The sequence below is a fragment of the Diospyros lotus genome, chromosome 8 (genome assembly GCF_014633365.1).
Source record: "Diospyros lotus cultivar Yz01 chromosome 8, ASM1463336v1, whole genome shotgun sequence".
NCBI lineage: Eukaryota > Viridiplantae > Streptophyta > Magnoliopsida > Ericales > Ebenaceae > Diospyros > Diospyros lotus.
In genome coordinates this window covers 34,966,862-34,986,751 of record NC_068345.1, presented here as the reverse complement: position 1 = coordinate 34,986,751, position 19,890 = coordinate 34,966,862, and the positions used below count along the sequence as shown (strand labels likewise).

The following is a 19,890-nucleotide window of genomic DNA, read 5'->3' as shown; positions in this document are numbered from 1 at the left end:
GCGATGAATTTAAGAACATAAATGTTGTAGAATATAAAGTTATCATTCAACAATCATATTTTATAATTTTTGTATAAATAAAAATATATTTATATAAATATATATTAAAATGATAAAAAAATGAAAAAGAAAAGGCAAGGGAGCATGCGTGCGTATGTTGGGAGGGTTGGATAATGTGGAGGACAGGCTTGGCTTTGACATCAAGCCTACATCATTGCATGCTTGGATTATGTTAGAACGTGCCAAGGACACAGCACTAACGTATAAAAAAATAAATCAATAATTATGTAACGCAAGAAAAGAGTAATTATAACAGTGATGAAGACTTTGTTTTTGGAAATAGTAACAAGATAGACATGCCATGAAACTATAAATTAAAAGATTTTATGAGTTCGTAATTGTATATTTGATTTGAATATATAAAATATAAAGAGTAAATTATTTATACACGTAATGTGATTTGGTCTACTAAAGAAATATCCGTTATAATTTGTTTTGAGCCAAATCAATATTTATATTTTTATTAAATTGAAAAAATATCCCTTCTTGACTAACAACAAAATTAAATGAAATTAAGATATAATTAATATTAATCTAAAATTAAATAGTAAAATGATAAAATTAAAAAACAGAAAAAAGTTCAGAGTCAAAATCAATTTGGGTCTTAGCTGCCAAAACCATCATTGGGTTCGATAATTACGACCTAAATTGATTTTAGCGCAGAGTTTCAACCAATATTGATACTCAACGATGGCAGAGAGAAGAGAGGAAGAGAAAAGAAAGAGAAATGAGTGAATCACTTTGTAATGAATAGATGATGGAGAATGGATGGTGGTGACGAGGCGATGATGTAGGCGATTGGTGTCGTAGTGAGATCTAATTATTTGCCTTGCTACTAGAGATGGCAAACAGGCCGGGCCAGGCCAACTTGGCCCGCCACCAAGTGGCCTGCGAGCCGGGCCAAATCGGCTCGCTTAAAAACGGGCCAGCAGATTGCTGGCCCTAGCCCGGCCCTACACGGGCCCGCCCAATATATATATATATTTTTTTATACCATTTTTGGCCCAGAGGCAGGCGGCGTGAGCGAGAGAGGGCGAGGGGCGTGGGCGACAGAGGGTGAGCGAGGGGTGGGGGCGAGGGCGAGGGCGAGACAGAGGGCGAGAGCGAAGGGCGCGGGCGAGGGCGAGACAGAGGGCGAGGTGAGGGCGAGGGCGACAAAGGGCGAGGGCGAGGCAAAGGGTAAGGGCGAGGGCGAGAGGCGAGGCTGAGGGGGGGGGTTTGTGGCCAATTAGCGGGCCAAGCGGGCCAGCCCGGCCTGCCACCATTTGGCCCACCGGGCCAAGCGAGCCGGGCCAAATTGGCTCGACCTTAAATGGGCTAGCAAAATGCTGGCCCTAGACCAATCCCGGGCCGGGCCCATTTTGCCATCTGTACTTGCTACCATAATCACTTGCCTTTTTATGTCTTATATCGCCTTTGATTACCAATAATAGAGGAATCTTATTTTGCTGCCGTCATCATTGGCCTCAATTCATTATAATTTTTATCGATATCTTTGAATCACAAGCAAATAAATTGAAAATTGAGAAGACACAAACGAACATACTCCACTCTTTGAGTCTTTACTACATTGTTGATCACCACCATCCTTGCCTTCATCGTCACTTCTTGCCACAACCGTCTATTTTTGTTGCCTATTTTTTGATAACATTACCTTGCTAGTTCAAAAATTACAAATTCAATTCTTAGCACATTAAACTCGAGTGATCCCATGCTACAAGGTATACACGTTTAAATGGAAAAAAGACATGAGATACCAAGAAGATCCTAACAATAAGATATGACACCAGAAACGAAACACAACGTTTCCTAGGAATCATCTTGAGAAGCTTCTTAAGGATTTGAGAGGTCCTTACAAATGCTTTATCTAGAAGCAGAGCTAGTGATGAAGCTCATCTTGGGAATTGAACTGGGATGAGTTATTTGGCATTCTTACTTTTCATCATGCTAAATTGGAGTAACTGATGTGTTCCTTTTGTCATTACAAACAAAATAGTCAATAGCTAGCCAATCAAAAACAGATTAAATGGGCAAATACATTGTTGGAGAAATGGCAGTCAGGTCAGAGGATCCAAATACGGGCCTACTGCTATTCTTAGATGTAGCAACCTTTTCCCTCATATACTGCAATTTCATCCAACCAAAAGGAAGCCGAACACAAAATTGTACATGCATTGTGACTTTGCCCATCTCCAAGCAACTCAGCAGTAAGCATGGAAACTCCAAACTTTTAGCAAAAATGGCCAAGGGTGTGTGGTCAGTCAGATCCAAAGCTCTGGCATTTCCATTGTCTTCTTGCCCTTTCCCGTCCCTCTTAACCATTTATTCCGGGAACATGAGGAACAGAGGGCCTGGGCGGCCTTGTTTTCTCGACTAACACAGCTTGAGTTGTTAGCACCACGCCAGCGACGGAGACGGCACTCTGAAGAGCACATCTTGAAACCCGGCAAGGATCCACCACTCCGGCAGCAAGGAGGTCTTCATATCTGCCTGTCATTGCATTATATCCAACTTCCCAGTCAGACTCCCTGATCTTCTCCACAACCACTGTTCCATCAACTCCAGCATTGCTCGCAATCAACCTTGCAGGTGCAAGAAGGGCCTGAAATTCACCATGGACAAATCTATAAGTGGCAGCGTATGCATTCAACAATACATTTCTGAGGAAAAGAACTTGAGCATTCTGCCCTTTCAATTATTTGACACAAACTTCAGAACACCAGAATGGGGAAAAGAATGCAAATTATCTCATTCCGTGGTTGGCGGCAGCCACATAATTCTATACCAAAATGTACCATTGAGAGTGGGCCAATCTGCTAACGTTACTTATATAATACTTGTATTTACAAGGATTGATTTTAGTCGGACTTGGATGCAGCAGTATGATGCTTATTCAAACGCAGGAAGTACTGTGATACCTTTACAAACAAGAAATTTTTTTATTTTCTAATTTTTTTTTTCACATCCATGGCTTTTAGGTATAGGGGAAGAGATTTAAGTAGGACAATTCAACTGTCTTCCTTCTTATATCCCTACACACACCGAGCATCAATCAAACCCACCAAGTTCAAGCACCACAGGTGGCTAGACTAGTATCAACTATGGGATGAGATTTGTGTCACCCCAATCTTGAATTATTTGCTTTGTTGCCCTTAAATTATTGCAGTAGGTCATTGTGTTTATCATTAGCTATGCCAATCCAGACAGCGGCCCTCATGGCTTCTCAACCTTGACATCAGCTAAGGGAAAGAAATGTAGCACCATCTTCAGTACAAAGTAATGCCAAAATGTTATTATAGGTTAAGGATTAAGAGAACCAACAGAGGTCAAAAAGCCAGGGCTCCAACAAAAAAAATCTGATCCATACAGGCTGTGAGATAGAACATAAGTCGGCAAGTATATTTCCAGTTTGTTTGCTTTGTTTTTGTTGACCTGTCAGGACATAAATTCAAGAAACATGAGCTATTCAAAGGAAAGGGAAAGGGAACCATACCATTCCGATAATGTCAGCACCAATCTGCTCGTCTGGGTCTTCCATTAACTTCTTTATGGCAGGAATTGTTTGCGACAGATGTACATATATTGCTCCCCCACCAGGTACAATACCTTCATTCAAGGCAGCAAATGTGGCATTTTTAGCATCCTCGATTCTTAGTTTTCGATCTTCAAGTTCCAACTCTGTGTGAGCTCCCACCTAAATTCGCATTGCTAAGAAGAATTATCTCATTATTAATATATACATATATATAGAGAGAGAGACAGAGAGATTTTATTGCTAAAAATACCAAGATTCTCAAATTGGGTTTCAGGCCCTTCTACCATTGGTTTTCATTCCAGAGCAATTGACCAAACATCACCAAGGAAAAAGTTTCATATTGTAACGTATTATAGAAAAAAATATATATATACTTCAGAATTTTAACAGTGCCCATGTAAAATCAACCTTTCAACAAACCTTAATACACTTCTGTTTAATTTTTTCTTTGGCTTCTAGATTCTACAAGATGGCAAAGGCAAACATGAAACATCTCCCAAGTAATTTCCACCAAGCCAACTAAAGATTGGAGCATAAATATCTGTCAATCAGTATAGGCATCAAAGTATAACACTAACAACAATCAGAAGCCTACATCCACTAGGTGGGTCAGCTGCATGAATTATAGATATCTCATCAGCTCTATTGACAGTCATATCCTTTGGAAGGCCATTATATCCTATGTTATGTCTAAAGGTTTCTCACCAAGTTTAGTAACATGCAACAAAGTAACAATGAAAAAAGTTTTTAATGTTAACATACATATTGCAGACCTTAATTATCGCCAAACCACCAGAGAGTCTTGCAATTCTTTCAGAGAGCTTTCCTTTCATATGTGCACTATCTGATTCAGCTAGATCTTTCTTTATCTGCAAAATTCTTGCCTGAATTTCAGCTTTGGTAGAAGGATCAGCAACAATAGTTGTTGAATTACTTGTTATTGTTACTTTTCTTGTAATACCAAGCTGATCTGAGGTTGCACCTTCAAGGGTGAGGCCCAAATCTCCAGCCAGAAAATCAGCACCTGATAGAATATCACAATGCCAAACAAGAAAACTTAAGCAAAATAGGAATCAGAAAAGTCACTGCACTAACATGACAAATGAAAATGTTCCATCAGCATGGCTGCTCCTATATGTATGATATTTTGATATAAATGTGTTGCATTCTGAAGACCTCTGAAATGTAAGCAGGCACTAGTGCCTCATAGTTATTGCCCACTGCAACTGTCTTTATAACCCGGTAAGAGGACATAGTCAACCACAATTTGTATTTCACTCCCAATGATGAAAATAAACTAAATAAACTTGAGGAAATTTTCATATAAGCCCTGACGCTATTTTCAAGTATAATTCCTTTTGAACTCCAACAAAAAATTTCAAAATTGATTTATATTTGAACACCGAATTCTGGTCTTATGTTTAAAAACATAAACCATGGATTTTGATCAAGTGCTGACCTAAGTCAAAAACTGCCTGGAGTATGGTTAGTTGCTCATTGAAGTATGCTAGCCAACTATTTAAAGTGGATGAAGTTTTGGCTGCATGATGAACCGCATCAAACCTGTTTTAATGTGTTAAAGAAAATTGGGCCAACAATATGTTGGATACCTAAACTGCAATTAAAATTTTTTGTCCTCAACAATCAAAACATGAATTGAATTTCTATTTGAATTCACTGTTTATTTGTTTTTTCAACTGTACAATGCACTAATAGAGTCAGAATGCTTGAAGTAAAATTTAAGCCTTCCACAAAAGTGAATGTGCCACTTCTTTCATGGTTGAGATATAACTATGACTGAAAGAAAGTCATTCACCTGTCAAAAGGGAAATATCTTGCAGCAAAGCTTTCTTCCCTCCTCCAAATCCTGGGCACTTAACAACAGCAACATTGAGCATGCCTTGCATTTTGTTCACAACCAGTGTTTCCAGTACTTGCTTTGAGATGTCATCAGCAATTATTAGCAGTGGGACACTCAGTTGGGTAGCCTTTTCTAGCAAAGGAACAATCTCTTTGACACTAGATATCTTTTGATCAGTCACCAGGACTTTCGCATTTTCAAATTCCACTATTGATTTATCCTGGTTTGTTATGAAATGGGGCGACATATATCCCTTGTTGATCTGTAGGGAAATAATGCCTGATACAAATTAAAAGGTACAAAAAAGGGAAACAGATGATTCCAGATACAAGGAGTTAAATAAGATAAGAATATTTAAAAGATAAGTAGACTACCAAAACTGCAGTTTTTGAAGAAAAAAAAAAGTAAACTGAATGACATTCAAAGAAACCATAATTTAATGGTTAAGGAAGAACTAGAAAACAACTTGACTATGACTTCAGTCCTAGAGATTTCAACTTATGCTGCACGTTATGCCATCTATTGCCTAGATTTTATTGTTATTGCAATATCAGAAAGAAACCAGCATATTTACAAGTATAATTCATTATAAGTATCCACCATCATATGATGATTTTTCTGTTTTAAAGCTTTTTCCATAAAGATTCCATACCGCAATTTGTGCAGAATGTATATTGATATGCCAGCCAATTCATAAGCCACAGTGCCAATCAATCAGTCATAACAGTCAAAATAATTCAAGAGTTCCTTTAACAACAACCAATTACCTTCATTCCTTCTTCAACAATCACAGAGGATTCAGACGAGGAGGAGGATTCAACAAAGATTACTCCATCAGGGCCAATCTTCTCTATAGCTTCAGCAATTAAGTTCCCGATGAAATCATCATTTCCAGCAGATATTGACGCTATGGCTGTAAAAAAGAGAAAATTGTTAAAATATTTTCTCAAATTAAAGGAGAATGGAAAAGATGGAGAAGAAATGACCTTTTATGTCATCCCTCCCTTTTACAGGATAACTCTTCTTCTTTAGAACTTTAGCCAATTGTCTTACAGTCTTGTCCATTCCTTTCTTCAAAGAAGTAGGGTTAGCACCAAAAGAAACAGCCAGTAAACCAGATCTGATTATCTCTCTAGCCAATATGATTGCAGTGGTAGTGCCATCACCAGCTAAATCATTGGTCTTAGTGGCGACCTGTGAGCCAGGCACATAAAAATAGTCACGACTATCCAAAAAGGAGCAGTAAATGTTCAACAAAGATGATCTCTATCTAGCATATATGACCTCTTGAATTAATACTGCTCCAGCATGTTCAATTGAATCTACGAGCTCTATGGCCCGTGCAATTGTGACACCATCATTGATCACTTTTAATGACCCAGACTCAGAAAGCACAACATTACGCCCTGCAAGATTAGCACAAAATCAGCAATGCATTTTGAATAACCATATCTATGAACACTGTTCACTGCAATTCCAATATTTAGGAGGATCTAGTATAAGGCAACCGAACTTATAACTCTAGTGCAAAAACGAAAGGGGAATCCAAAATTTGGCATCAATCAAGCTCATGGGTTGTGCTTCAAAGGGTAAGGTGCACATTCAACTGAATGGGCAGTTTGTGCCTCAAAGAGTGAGGAGAACAGTAGACCAATTTCAGAAAGGTCCTAAATGATGAACCCACGTTTAAATATGAAGAACAGGATCCAAAGAGAGGCAAGGATTCTAAAACTCATCTCTTTCATCTTCACTTTTAAGTTCGTTTCAACTGACATGATTAATATAATTAGTGAATTTAGAATTTCCAAAATATAAATTCTCTCGGTAAACTATGATTTTCAGTTGTATGGAACAAGAGAATCAGTGCCTGCATTATTGTCTTAACATGAATTACTTGAAATTATTTTAGCTACAGATGGCCAAGACAATTGCCTGTAAGATTTCTTAACTTTTTATTAGTTAGAAGCTTTAATTAATTCAAGTATAATAAAATATAGGCTTTCTACCAATAATTCTTAATATAACTTCAGTTAATCCCTAACATTTTAAAATTTTAACACTATAACACAAATTTGAAAACCCACAAAATGTTAATTAACAGATATATTGTACCAGAATAAACACGAATTGAGGGACAAGCCTTCAGATGATCCTAGGCCTTCATCAATAGCACAAGAAAGAGAGTGTTGATATGATGGATTTGGTATACACTTTTGCAGGTATCCCCTTATCCAGATACCAGGGCCACCAGGTTGATGTGTTTAAACCCAGATTATTTATATGATTTTCTGCACCTCAAACTTTTGCAGGATGCGCACAATCCAACAACAAAAATCTCTCCAAATTAATTCATACCTCCCCCTTCCCTTACCACAACCCAATACTTATTGGCAGATTTCTACTATTCTTTATCAAAAGAAAACTAAGTACTATCTCAAAAAGTTCTTCACACTAACACAAAAGTTGACTGACAAACATTGTTATAATAATATTTGCCCATAATTCTCTCTCACACCAATAGTTTACCAAATTTCACTGCTACTGAATGTTTGTTACCTAAACAGAATCAAAACTTCTGCCAATAAGCTTATTCTCTAGCCATGTTCCCACAATTTTAGTGGAGATAAGTAGGTGAAAGTTGAATAGATGGAGCACACATGTAAATGTAAGCTATTAATTATAGACAGGAAATGCAAGAGACTGAACAATTATAACACCAGGCCTCATCAAAGTAAGAGACTAGCATTGATGACTTCACAAGCTAAAGTAGAATGGTTTAAATATTGAAACATTTCAGTACAGTGAGCACTCAACAATACCCTGAGATTAAAAGAAACTAAGCCAAAGGACAATCTATAATTTGGTAGAACGAGATGTTGGTAAACAATAAATAATGTAATAGTAACACTCTTCTTTTGACATAAGAATGTTAAAAACTATTCCTTTTTTTGGTGGGGGGGGGGGGGGGGGGGGAATGCCTGCAGTTGTGAAAAAGGAAGGTAAGAACTATTGAAGAAAAAAAATAGGAAAATAAGTCAAAGTGGTTTCATCACGTACATGAAAGTTAGGGCCAGTGACACTATCTAGATAGTAAATGCGGCAGGAAGGACCAAAACTAATGTAGGTTTAGATGATGATGATGATAAAAATAGGTCCTTTGCCCAATTGATCCAGAACATGTTCTGTCAAAAAGAGAATTTGTCCTTGAAATATCCCTTGACAATATGACCTTAATTAATGTTGCCTTTATAATGGCACCACTTTTATTATATGGCCTATCCAGTATACTGCAAAGTGGTCGGAGCTATTGCATGGCATAACAGGGCACACAAACTGAGATACTATATTAAAGAACTCAAAAGGTAGAATAGAGAAAATATTTTCATGCTCAACAGAAGAATGTCTCTGATTTGCAGGAACACAACTGGAGAAAAGTTCTTGAATTTCCAAAAGAAGCATCCCCCCCCCCCCCCCCCCCTCCCCCCAACCTACTCAACTTCTAGTGTTTCTGTCCAAATAAAGATGGCAGTCTCTGTCAATTTGTGAGTAAAAGGTGGATCCTCCATTTAGGATAGAAGTTCTCTCAGTTGATTGATGAATAATGTTGAAGGAGTTAAGGTTATTAAGCATAATAGAGGCATCCAGAAGAAATTATCTTATCAGGTCCCAAAGTCCATTGGATTCGTGAGAAAATCCTCAAAGCTTCTTGTCCGCCCTTTGGCAAGCAATTTCTGGGAGTATAAAAAGGGGGAAGTGACTGGCCTTTGTTGAATTATGATTTATGGGCTTGATCGAATGTGCAGGTGGCCACTAAAGGTCCTCATGATTTTATCTGTATGATGTTTCTGGGATTAGATATGGGAGAAAACAAGGAACCATTGGCTAAAGCTTCTCCTAGGGTTGTGCCCAAGCCTCCAGGGAGGGTATGTTGAGAAGATTTTGTCTTCAAGAAGCCCAAATCCCAAAAGGGGTCAATAGGGTCCTTGAATGTTCAGAGAAAATCTGGTAGGATTTGTGAAGGTAGCCTTCTCTTTGAGGTGTTGTTTGAAGGGCAGATTGATTGGTTCTCAATTGTAGATTCAGGATATTTCTCACATACAGAGGTGAGCTGATAGTATCCAAAAGTCACCAGTTAAGAGTTAAGGCAATGAACATGACCACAGTTTTGTTATTTTATTTTTCTAATTTTTGTCAGAATATGAGGCCTCCATTGGATTGCATGGCCTCGAGGCAATAAGAATGAGACTTATTATTATTTGTACTATTTCCACTCTTCCTGTGGAGTGGGTTAGGTGAGGAATTTCGGTATCATCTTGTTAGCTAGGATAGAGTTTATTCTCCTCTAAAAGGAGGGGCTTGAGATTAGGAGATTCGTCTCTTTCATAAAACCTAATAGCGAATGTGGCTTTAAAGGTTATGTGGGAGAGAGTCAGAGAGATTGTTAGAAGAGAGTGATTGACATTATAAATGTTCCTAGGGAGAGTGGTCTTCTATGCCCATTAGTTCTCCCCATGATATTACTTTGAGACAAGGTATTAAGAGTTGTCTTTTGTGCCCATTTGTCCAAAAATGGTGCATTTATTCATACATTTAACATAGTCCTTGTGACAAAAGGAGAGCTGGCTTTTGGTGGAAAGCATTATAGAATGAAAGCCCCTCCCAAGGTGACCCTCCTTGAGTAGCGAACTTCTCTGGGTTTTATGATTTCATCCTTACATTTGATAATCTGAACAGAAGGCAAGTGGTGTCATGTGCAAGTAGGATGAAGACCCCAAGGATAATCTTCTATTGCACTGTAACATGGCTATTTTTCAAGTGTAATTTGTCTATTCCAGCTACAGATTTGGAGGTCTTCTGAACCTGGGATCGATCTTTCCCACACAGACGGTTAGACATGCTTGAATGGCCACTCCTTTTTGTTTTATGGGGCACATTTGTCACGATTCAAATAATAACTTTGAGCAGAGATTTATAATGATAAGGGAACCATTATCTCTTCTTCTTTTGGTGGTTAAGGGAGAAAGCTACCTTTTCCTTTGATTCATTTCTTTTCAGTGACTTTCAGAATGATTGGTTATTGGATTAGGCTTGGTGTGCCTTTTTTGTACAGGGTTGGCCCCCCTCTTCCTCTTGGCAGCAGTGCTTTCTTCTCTCCAGACTTATTTGCTTACAGAAAACAACTAAGAGAATTTTAACCCCAGAACAAACTAAAATAGTGCCACCTAGAAAACTGTCAGGATTCTAGGTCCTGAATCTAGGGTTTCTAGTTGGCAGTCATGGAAGAAGAAAGAAAGAGAGAGAAGTGAGAGAAATTAGGGAGAAAATAGAGGGAAACAGAGAATGGATAGAGAGAAAATGAGAGATCTTGAAATCAATTCATTCATAATGTCTCAATAGAATGTGGTATAACCTTATATATGTCTATCCTCAGCAGTTAATTGGTTATATTTGAAACTGATTCTACTAACAGATTATGACAGTTGCAATGGGTTGTTGCTAATTACTGTAACTGTAATAATTTGTAAGCACCCCCGCCCGGATATCCCAACCACCCGGTCTATCCGAACGGGAGCGCCTATGGGAGGAGAAAAGTAATAAACACAGAGACAAAGACCACCCCGGCATGCATACACAAAAATAAGAACAGCGGAAGCAAAGCTCAAGACATGCATGCACTATGGGTACCCCGCTAACACAGCGGTCACAAGATAAATAAAAGAATACGAACTCCTGTGCCGACATACACAAGACTCGAGAAAACACCTGGCACAGTACGAAATAATAGGTAAATCTACTTAGACATCAGAGTGGATAGGGATTGACGAGACTGCCTGTACATCACACCGACTCTGCTGTTAAAGATGACTCCCTTGCCATGGCTCACGCCGCCACTACCTGGAATGATGGAAAGCAAGGTGAGTCGAGAGACTCAGCAAGCATAAGGAAGAAAAGGCTGAAGGCTACACAAAACCAGAAATCTCACCCTAGAATAAACCCCCAGGTACACACAAGCCATGAGACACTACAACACAACAGCTCAATAGCATGACAAAATAAAAGCACATACCGGTCCTTGGGGCCCACATAAGACACTTGGCACCCAAGTCCCATACCAACCTGCCGCTGCCCTGAAAGGCAACAAATATCTGCAACAAACCTGCGCGCGCTGTCCCAGGCCGGTACTCCCGTCACCTGTATCCGTCGGTACTCCCGACAACCGAGCCAAAGGCTCCCTCGGAACGGTACTCCCGTCCGAGAACTAAATACTACCAGTATCCATGCAATGCACATAAAAATGCAATGGCGTAGTGAGCATCAACGTGATACAAGGCGCCCATACATCCAGGCATCAGGCCATGCTCCGCCCACATAGTAAACCACATGCCATGCATATGCCGCGCTGGATGCAACCTAACCAAGCTAGAATGTTCGTGTCCAAGCATACTCAATAAATAAATATCCCAACATGCATCCCGTACCCATGTGCATATCAAATCATGAACAGTAATACAAGGTATCTAATCATGCAGTAAATCACATACCGACAGAGCTACTCAGCAGTGCCAGACACCGGCCAACAGTTAGTGACTATGAGTGTCCGCCCGACGGTCCACTTCAGGGCCGTACCGTAGTCTACCCCAACGTCACCAAACGGTTGACCCCTGCCCCACTGCTCAATAGCTCTAACCAAATCATACGTAAATCCGAGAAAAACCGTAAATAAAACCCGCATGACTAGGAACCTAGTTCTCCAACTGGGTTCAGCATCATTCCGAAAGGAATGGGGGTGGTACAAACCCCCGTAGGCTCACAACAAATAAAATTATAGAAGCCTCAGATTTAATTTAAATTAAAACAAATGAATAATAGTTCAACCAATAAGGCAATGTGCCGAATTAAAGTAAGGGAGGTGATAAAATACAGGAAATCACGGAGTCTTACACGGGAATTAAAGAACACGAGAAAAGATTTAGGAACTTGCCTGAAACTAACTGATTCCGACCTCTCTCAAGCTCCCGAGACAAATTAAATCATTTCCTAGCAAATAACACAACCGGGATGCAAATTAATTAATTTTAATTGCGTAAAATTTATAATTTAAACATGACATTCTTCGACTAATTTTTACCCACGTACCTGATCACTTCCTATGACGACAAAATCCCAGAATCGCCCCATTTTCTATTCTTTTCTTCTTCTTTCCTTTTTCTTTTCTTTTCTTTTCTCCTCTTCTTCTCTTCTTCTTCTTCTTCTCCGCGCCGCTGCTCCTGCTCCTGCGCACCATTTTTCTTCTTCTTCTCTTCTTCTTTCCTTTTCCTTCTTCTTCTCCCTTCCTTCTTCCTTTCCTCTTCTTCTTCTTCTTCTTCCGCGCAGCCGCGGCTTCTTTCTTCTTCCTGCAACAGCGCACCAGCGGCCGCCTGTCGCAGCCGAGCTCCACCGGTCGCCGCCTCGACCAGCGCTGCCCTCGTCCGCCCCTAGCCGGCCTCCGCGCGCCACCGCGCTTGCTGCCACTGTCGCTGCTCGCGTCGCTCCCTCTCGGCTACTGTGCTTCGCTGGGCGGCCATGGCCGAGCTTCACTCGGCAGCTTCCATGGCCGCCCTGCAACTCATCTCTCTCTCTCTCTCTCTCTCTCTCTCTCTCGGTCTCGATCTCTCCCTCTTGGCCGAGCTCTCTCTCTCGCATCAGCTCTCTTGCCTTCTCCCAATCTCCACCTCTCACTCTCTACTCCTCTACTCACTCTCTGTTTCTTCTTCACTCGGCCAGAAGCTTCAAGAAGCTTCAATTTCTTTTGATGCACAGCACACTAACACACGCGCATCGCCTCAAATTTAAAACATTAATTCAATTAATTTAATTTATTATTTTATTATTATTTTAGTTATATAATTATCCCTATTATTTTTGGGATATTACATAATTACAGTTAAAACAACTTCAACTACTTTCTACTATCTTCTATCTCCTAATTCTGTTGATCATGACATTTCCCTTTCCTACAAAATTTTCTTGTCCTCGAGAAAATCAAAGAAGCTGAGCAACCTAAGGAAATTGAGCTAGGAGATCCAACAGATATTCCCATGTGTTATTATCTGGGTGCAAATGGGACCATTGAATGAGTACTTGAATAAGGGGAACTTGGTTCTAGTAGATAACTCGTTTATGCGGCCTCTACTGTCAATTCCTATAGTTTTGTCTTCTCTACTGCCTGTTTAACTGTTGCAGGTTGCAGCATCTTCACGATTGACCTAAGTTCTTCACTAAGGCCACTTACAAAACTCGAAACAAAATATGCTTCCGAAAGAGAGAGGTTGGCAATGATCATTAGTGATTTAAATTCTTCAAACTTGGTTTGATATTCCAAAACTGTTCCAACCTGTCTCAACTTATCGAATTCTTCTATTACATTAGTCATATCCTTGTTCCGAAATCTCTCACAAAATTCTTCCACAAAATCTTGCCAAACACATTCTTCACTAAGCCTCGCCCAACCTTGATACCATGCATCAGCTACATCATTCAAGTAGGCTGAAGCTAGGTTAACCTTTTGAGATTCTCCTATGTTGCAGAACTGAAAAAACTTATGACATCTCCTTACCCACCATCTAGGGTTCTTGCCATCAAACATAGGAATCTTCAATTTTGGCACGGGAACAACACTATGAGTATAGGAACTATTCACTAAATTATTTTCCATCCTTCTATGATTCATCCTATTGACAATAAACTCCCTATCATGCATATTTTCAACTTCTATTACAAGAGTTCTGGTTTGTTTAAGATTTAAGCCATTACCTTCCAAGATTGGATCCCCATTCTCCATGGGCGGAAAGTCCAGGGGTACGCTTAACTGTGGAATTTTGGAAAACATCTGCAAGAATCTGTCCAACCTCTTGACTAGACCTTCCATTGAAGCATCCAACTTATTTTCCAGCAACTGGATACTTTTTTGATTCTTGCTTGCCCCAGCCTCCAATGCTTCCATTCTATTCTGCAAATTGGTCACCAAGGAATTAACCTGGTTGACTTGCACCTCCAATTGCTTCTCGAATTCCATCCACCATAGCTCTTAAACTTGCAGATGCAAGCTGTCATGCATAGCAGTCCAAGAACCGACTGTTTTGATACCAGATTGTCAGGACCCTAGGTCCCAAATTTAGGGTTTCTAGTTGGTAGTCGTGGAAGAAGAAAAAAAAGAGAAAGAAATTAGGGAGAAAACAGAGAGAAAACCAGGGGGAAATAGAGAATGGATATAGAGAAAATGAGAGATCTTGAAATCAATTCATTCATAATGTCTCAATAGAAGGTGGTATAGCCTTATATATGGCTATCCTCAGCAGTTAATTGGTTGGTTACATTTGTAACTGAATCTAGTAACAGCTTATAACAATTGCAGTGGGTTATTGCCAACTACTATAACCAGGGGCGGATCCAGGCACTAAATTTGGGCTGGGCTATTACTAAAAAATCAAAAAAATTACCTTACAAATTTAAATTTTGTTGTGGGCAGCTCACTAATAAATCCGCCCCTAATATAACTGTAATAATTGCAGTTGAAACAACTTCAACTACTTTCTCTCATCTCCTATCTCCTAATTCTCTTGATCATGACAAAAACCAAAGAGGGATAAGATAAGCTCGAAATCAATCCAAAAAGGCCTGTGTGAAAAATTAATATTAAGCTCAGATTCATGAATTTTAACGAGAAAATCAAATGTACGCATAACTGATACAGAAAATACAATCCCTTCCTGCAATGAAACTATGAACACATCAAACTCAATCCTGATGCAGAAACTATACTTAGCAAGTAACTTTATAGATAAGAGAGTGAACCATAAACCTTTAGGCCCCAAGGTAACGGAAACAGCGTCCGCAAGCTTGTTAATCCCGGCCAGCAAGGCCTCTCTGCACTCTCTGTCAAAGGATATCCTCTTTGGACCTGCTGTCACCACTAATTTCTTCAGGACCTTCGTGTTTCTCCATAATCCAGAAACCCTTTCCTTTCGACACTCTTTCTGGAAACCAAAACATGAAGTCCAGCATCACACACATTAACGGTTCAAGAGAAAAAGGGACAGAGACTCTGGAGAATGAGTTACCGATGAAGCAGGAGCTTGTAGAGGAGAGAGAAATGGAAAAGAGAGCGACGTTGACATCGGCAAACAGCAGTTCTGGCCTGAAGCAGATGATGGGCTACGGAATGATTTGACGGAGGGCCTTCACGAGGGTGGGTTTTTCGGAGGTTTTAACTTCGATATCATTTAATTTTAGGGCTACGGAATGATTCGACGAAGGGCCATCACGGTGTGGAATCCTAGATAATTGATTATTGATATTTTAGTTTTAAGATTAATTTAATTATTATTTTTTAAAATTGATCTTATAAATAATAAAATTTTAAAATTTGAGATTAAATTAATTACCGTATTTAAAAAAAAAAACACAACTTAAAACATTAGAGGTTACTCTAATCTAAGTTTATGATTTGAATTATAAATTTATAACAATGTAAGGTTGTTTTGATTAAAAATATAATTGACGTTATTAATAAATAATAGATATTAAAAAAAATTAATGATATATTATATATAAATATATATATAAAATAATGTTATATTGTCTAAACAACAACTTATCTTATTCAAAAAGATTTACGTAATGTTTTGTCGCTACGTAATGTTATTCGACGCAAATAACAGAATACTGCTATATATATATACTAGCACATGCCCGTGTTAGTAAAATATAACATTTATTAGAGTAGTGGATGCATTCTATCTACACTTTTAAACATAAAGAATTTTTATATAGATTAAAAAGAAAAGACAATAAACTTTACAACACATTCTTAAAACTACAAAACTATCGGCGTAATTCAGAGAACACAGATGAAAGAGTACATAACATTTATTAAGGTCCAACGTTTCTGTAAGGCCCATAGGCAATTCAGAGAACACAGATGCTATCAAAAACTTAAAATCTAGTCAACTAAAAGCAATGAAATTCATCCTGGAGCCAATGCTTTTGTACAACACATTAAGGCAAATTAGTACCTCAATGACAGTCCCCTGTATGCATCTTGACTTAGCATATACAAGCCAAACACATTTTCTCACTTAGGATGGGTGAGAAGAAGAAAAGGAATCGAAAAGGAAATATGATGCAGGGACTAATACTTTTAAACGTCAAAATTACAGCCATTGCGGGTAAATAGAGAAGGGAAGTAAAAGAAACACAAAGCAAACAATTCACTATAAGAATCAGAAAACTTGGCCACTGATTGTGGTGACTGATGCTGAATGAATCTCAATATGGCTGCCGTATCCGCAAGTATGAGGTTAGCAGGCTTTCTTACCTTTCCACAATTGGGTCAGTTTATGTAGAGGATGCCACCCATTTTGAGAGCCGATCCAAGGAAGTTCAATGCTAGATTATCCGAGTAAAGACCATAAGAAGCTAGATAATAAGCCAACATGCAAATTGAAATGTGGCTGGGTTAACTGCTACATGTTTTGAATGTCACATAACTCCAGCAAATTTGACAAGTGTCCGTTTGTCATGCTTGTAGCCCCCAAAGAGTTAAATTATCAATTAGGAATCTCTCTGGAATGCAAAAGGACTAAAAACTCCACTACCAATGAGGAGAGAGTGTCAGGTGGATATAAACCAAATTAGTTGGGCAACTCAAATGTTCAAAGCAAATCAATCACTATATCACAACATTTGGCCCACTTAACCAATTCCTTTGGAGATCCTTTCTGAGATTTCAGAAACATGAGAATATTTGTTGCTGTCATAACATGCAGTAGTGAATGCAGTAAGAGTTATATGATCCAAATTCTGATCTTTATCTATAAGTTTGTGGAGAAATAATGCAGCCATGTCAATTTTCCTCTCACTACAAAGCTTCCTGACCAAGGTCTTAACTGTCCGGATCCACAGTTTTTTGTCTAATCTGTCCAAGACAGCCATTGCAGTGGAAGCTTCATCCTTCTTACAATACTCATAAGATAATGTCACCCGAGTGACTTCACACGGGGAAAGTCCTTTGTCTATCATGACGGCATAAAATCTCTGAGCCTCATCCAATTTACCGTCTTTGCAAAGCCCGCTTATGAGAGCACAATAAGTAAAACTATCGGGTACACAACCATGCTCACTCATTCTCTGAAATAGTATTACAGCCTGGCTGCTATCTCCGACTCTGCAGTATCCGCATATCATGGAAGTGTAAGTTTCTTTGGTTGGAATCAAGCCATGCTTGATAGAATCATCAAAAATCTTCTCGCTTTCAGTCATTTTCTTTTGCCTGCCAAAGGCAGCAATTAATGTGGTGTATAAATGCATATCAGGAGTGAGGCCAATTTTGAGCATCTTACAAACAAGCCTCAAGGCCTGCCTCGTTTCAGCCTTGTTGCAGTGCTCAGAAATGAGTATGTTATACGTGACTATATCAGCTTGTAATCCATGTTTACTGCTTATTTGCAGCAGTTTATAAGCCTCTTGAACCCTTCCCTTTTTACATAATCCGTCAACAATTGTGTTGTATGTACAAATATTGGGAGTGAAACCTTTTTTACCCATTTGATCCATCATCTCATATGCTCGATCGAAATTCCCCACTTTGCAGTACCCAGAAATGAGGGTTGTATATGTGTTGGTGTTAGGAACTAGCCCCTGTTCCTCCATTCTGGACAACAACATCTCTGCCCGGTTTAACTTATCCTCTCTGCAGTAACCACTGATCATTGCAGTATATGTGTACACATTGGGTTTGTAATTGTCACTCCTAACAAGCTTAAGGAAAAGTCTAAATGCCTTCTCAGTCCACCCCATCTTACAGAGGCTATCAATCAATGTTGTATGAGTATATACATTAGGTTTCCAGCCTTTTCGTACCATTTCCTCTAACAATTCAAATGCTTGCTTGATGCTACCCCTCCTGCACAATCCATCAATCATAGAGGTAAAGTTGATTATGTTTGGAGTGAAACCCATCTCACGCATCTTCCCGAACAGCCACAATGCTCTATTCACATAACCATTTTCACAAAATCTGCTAATTATCAATGTGCAGGTTGCATTGTCAACAAGAAAGCCACTAGCCAGCATTCCACTCAACCACCTGTCTGCTTCTGCAATTCTTCCCGTCCTGCAATACGCAACAACCATTAGCTTAAAACTTGAAGAATCAGGCGGCACTCCTCTCGCAGACATTTCATCGAACATGTTCTCCGCAATCTCAAGCAAACCCATTTCGGCAGCAACCCTAACAACGCAATTCAAGGTCAGAGTGCTCGGCACGAGGCCCTGGTTTTGCATCTCAATCACCATGCTGACAGCATCCTTGAACTTCCCAATTTCAGCAAAATTCCTAACCATGCACTGAATTACTTCATTGGCTCTCTCCAAATTACTATTCGCAATCAGCGAAGCGCACGAAACAATATAAAACCGCATAAAATGCCTGAATTCCACGAACCGAATTGCCCAGTAGAAGAAACTCAAAGCCACCATTGAACCTGCCTCGTCGACGAGAGAAGCGACAACTGAAATGGCCTGTTCAGGAGTCAAATTTCCAGGCTCAATCAACAGGTTTAGACTGGGCCGTGTTCTTCTGAAATGGTTTTGCTGTTGGCAGTAAGATTGACAAACCAAGGAACAGACCCTTCTTACAACGGATTGAGAGGACGAATATGCCAATGCCGATGAAGTACAGTTGGTTGAAGTGATATCGGGATCAAGGCAAGTGCAATACGTGCATCTGGGATTGAAGGTTGATTGCGGACTGGAGAAGAAGAGGGCATTGCAAGTGGCCACATTTACAGTGCGATGATGATGTTGAAGGTGAAGTCGCCCAAGTTGATGAAGAAGAGACATCAAAACTTGGAGGAGGGCCGCCAATGGCTGCTTATCGTATCAAATCCGTACACAAGTATTTCAAACGTCAAGATCATAAGATTTCGTCAAACTCCATTAACACTTGCAGGCTTTATGTTGGCAAACGTTAGGGCTGTCAGTTGAATTCAATAGAGTTGCAGGCTTGCAGCTCCAATGAGAGACAGACAGAGACAGAGTGGCACTAGCTCTTAAATTCTCAGGACAATATAACTATAACCACAATAAACTCTAAAATAATAATCTTATTAATTAATAATAGTATATGTAATACTATTTTTATTGAAAGAAACAAAAAAAAAAAATTACATGTCGTCGTCTCCTAATTCTAAGGTGTGTTTGATAGCATTTAAGTAGAAAGAAAAGTACTTTTCAATTTGCATGAAAAATAAAAACCATCTCCCCTAAATAAAATTTTTCATGAAAAATAACCAAAAACAAGTTTTAATGACTGTACCATAGAATTCAATTCATAAAAAATATAGTGTGTCAAACACCTAAGATGAAATTCAATTTCTTGAATGGAACATTTTTC

General features: G+C 39.1%; 2 protein-coding genes across 3 annotated transcripts; both read right to left on the bottom strand.

Moving 5' to 3' along the window:
- Positions 1-1,957: 1,957 nt before the first annotated feature.
- Positions 1,958-15,722, bottom strand: LOC127807582 (chaperonin 60 subunit alpha 2, chloroplastic). Of its 2 annotated transcripts, XM_052345565.1 has the most exons (9): positions 15,557-15,722; positions 15,298-15,472; positions 6,741-6,862; positions 6,443-6,650; positions 6,224-6,369; positions 5,412-5,718; positions 4,369-4,619; positions 3,554-3,754; positions 1,958-2,662 (listed from the first exon to the last, which is right to left on the bottom strand). In XM_052345565.1, exons 1-9 carry the CDS (start codon positions 15,611-15,613, stop codon positions 2,375-2,377), a joined length of 1,755 nt encoding a protein of 584 aa, XP_052201525.1. In that variant the 5' UTR covers positions 15,614-15,722; the 3' UTR covers positions 1,958-2,374. The 2 variants fall into 2 exon arrangements, with proteins under 2 accessions (XP_052201525.1, XP_052201526.1); XM_052345566.1 differs by lacking the exon at positions 1,958-2,662 and having other exon boundaries at positions 3,578-3,768.
- A 624-nt stretch (positions 15,723-16,346) lies between these two features.
- LOC127807581 (pentatricopeptide repeat-containing protein At4g19890) lies at positions 16,347-19,516 on the bottom strand. The gene has a single exon (XM_052345564.1). The coding sequence runs from the start codon at positions 19,335-19,337 to the stop codon at positions 17,190-17,192; it is 2,148 nt and encodes a 715-aa protein (XP_052201524.1). The 5' UTR covers positions 19,338-19,516; the 3' UTR covers positions 16,347-17,189.
- Positions 19,517-19,890: the final 374 nt, after the last annotated feature.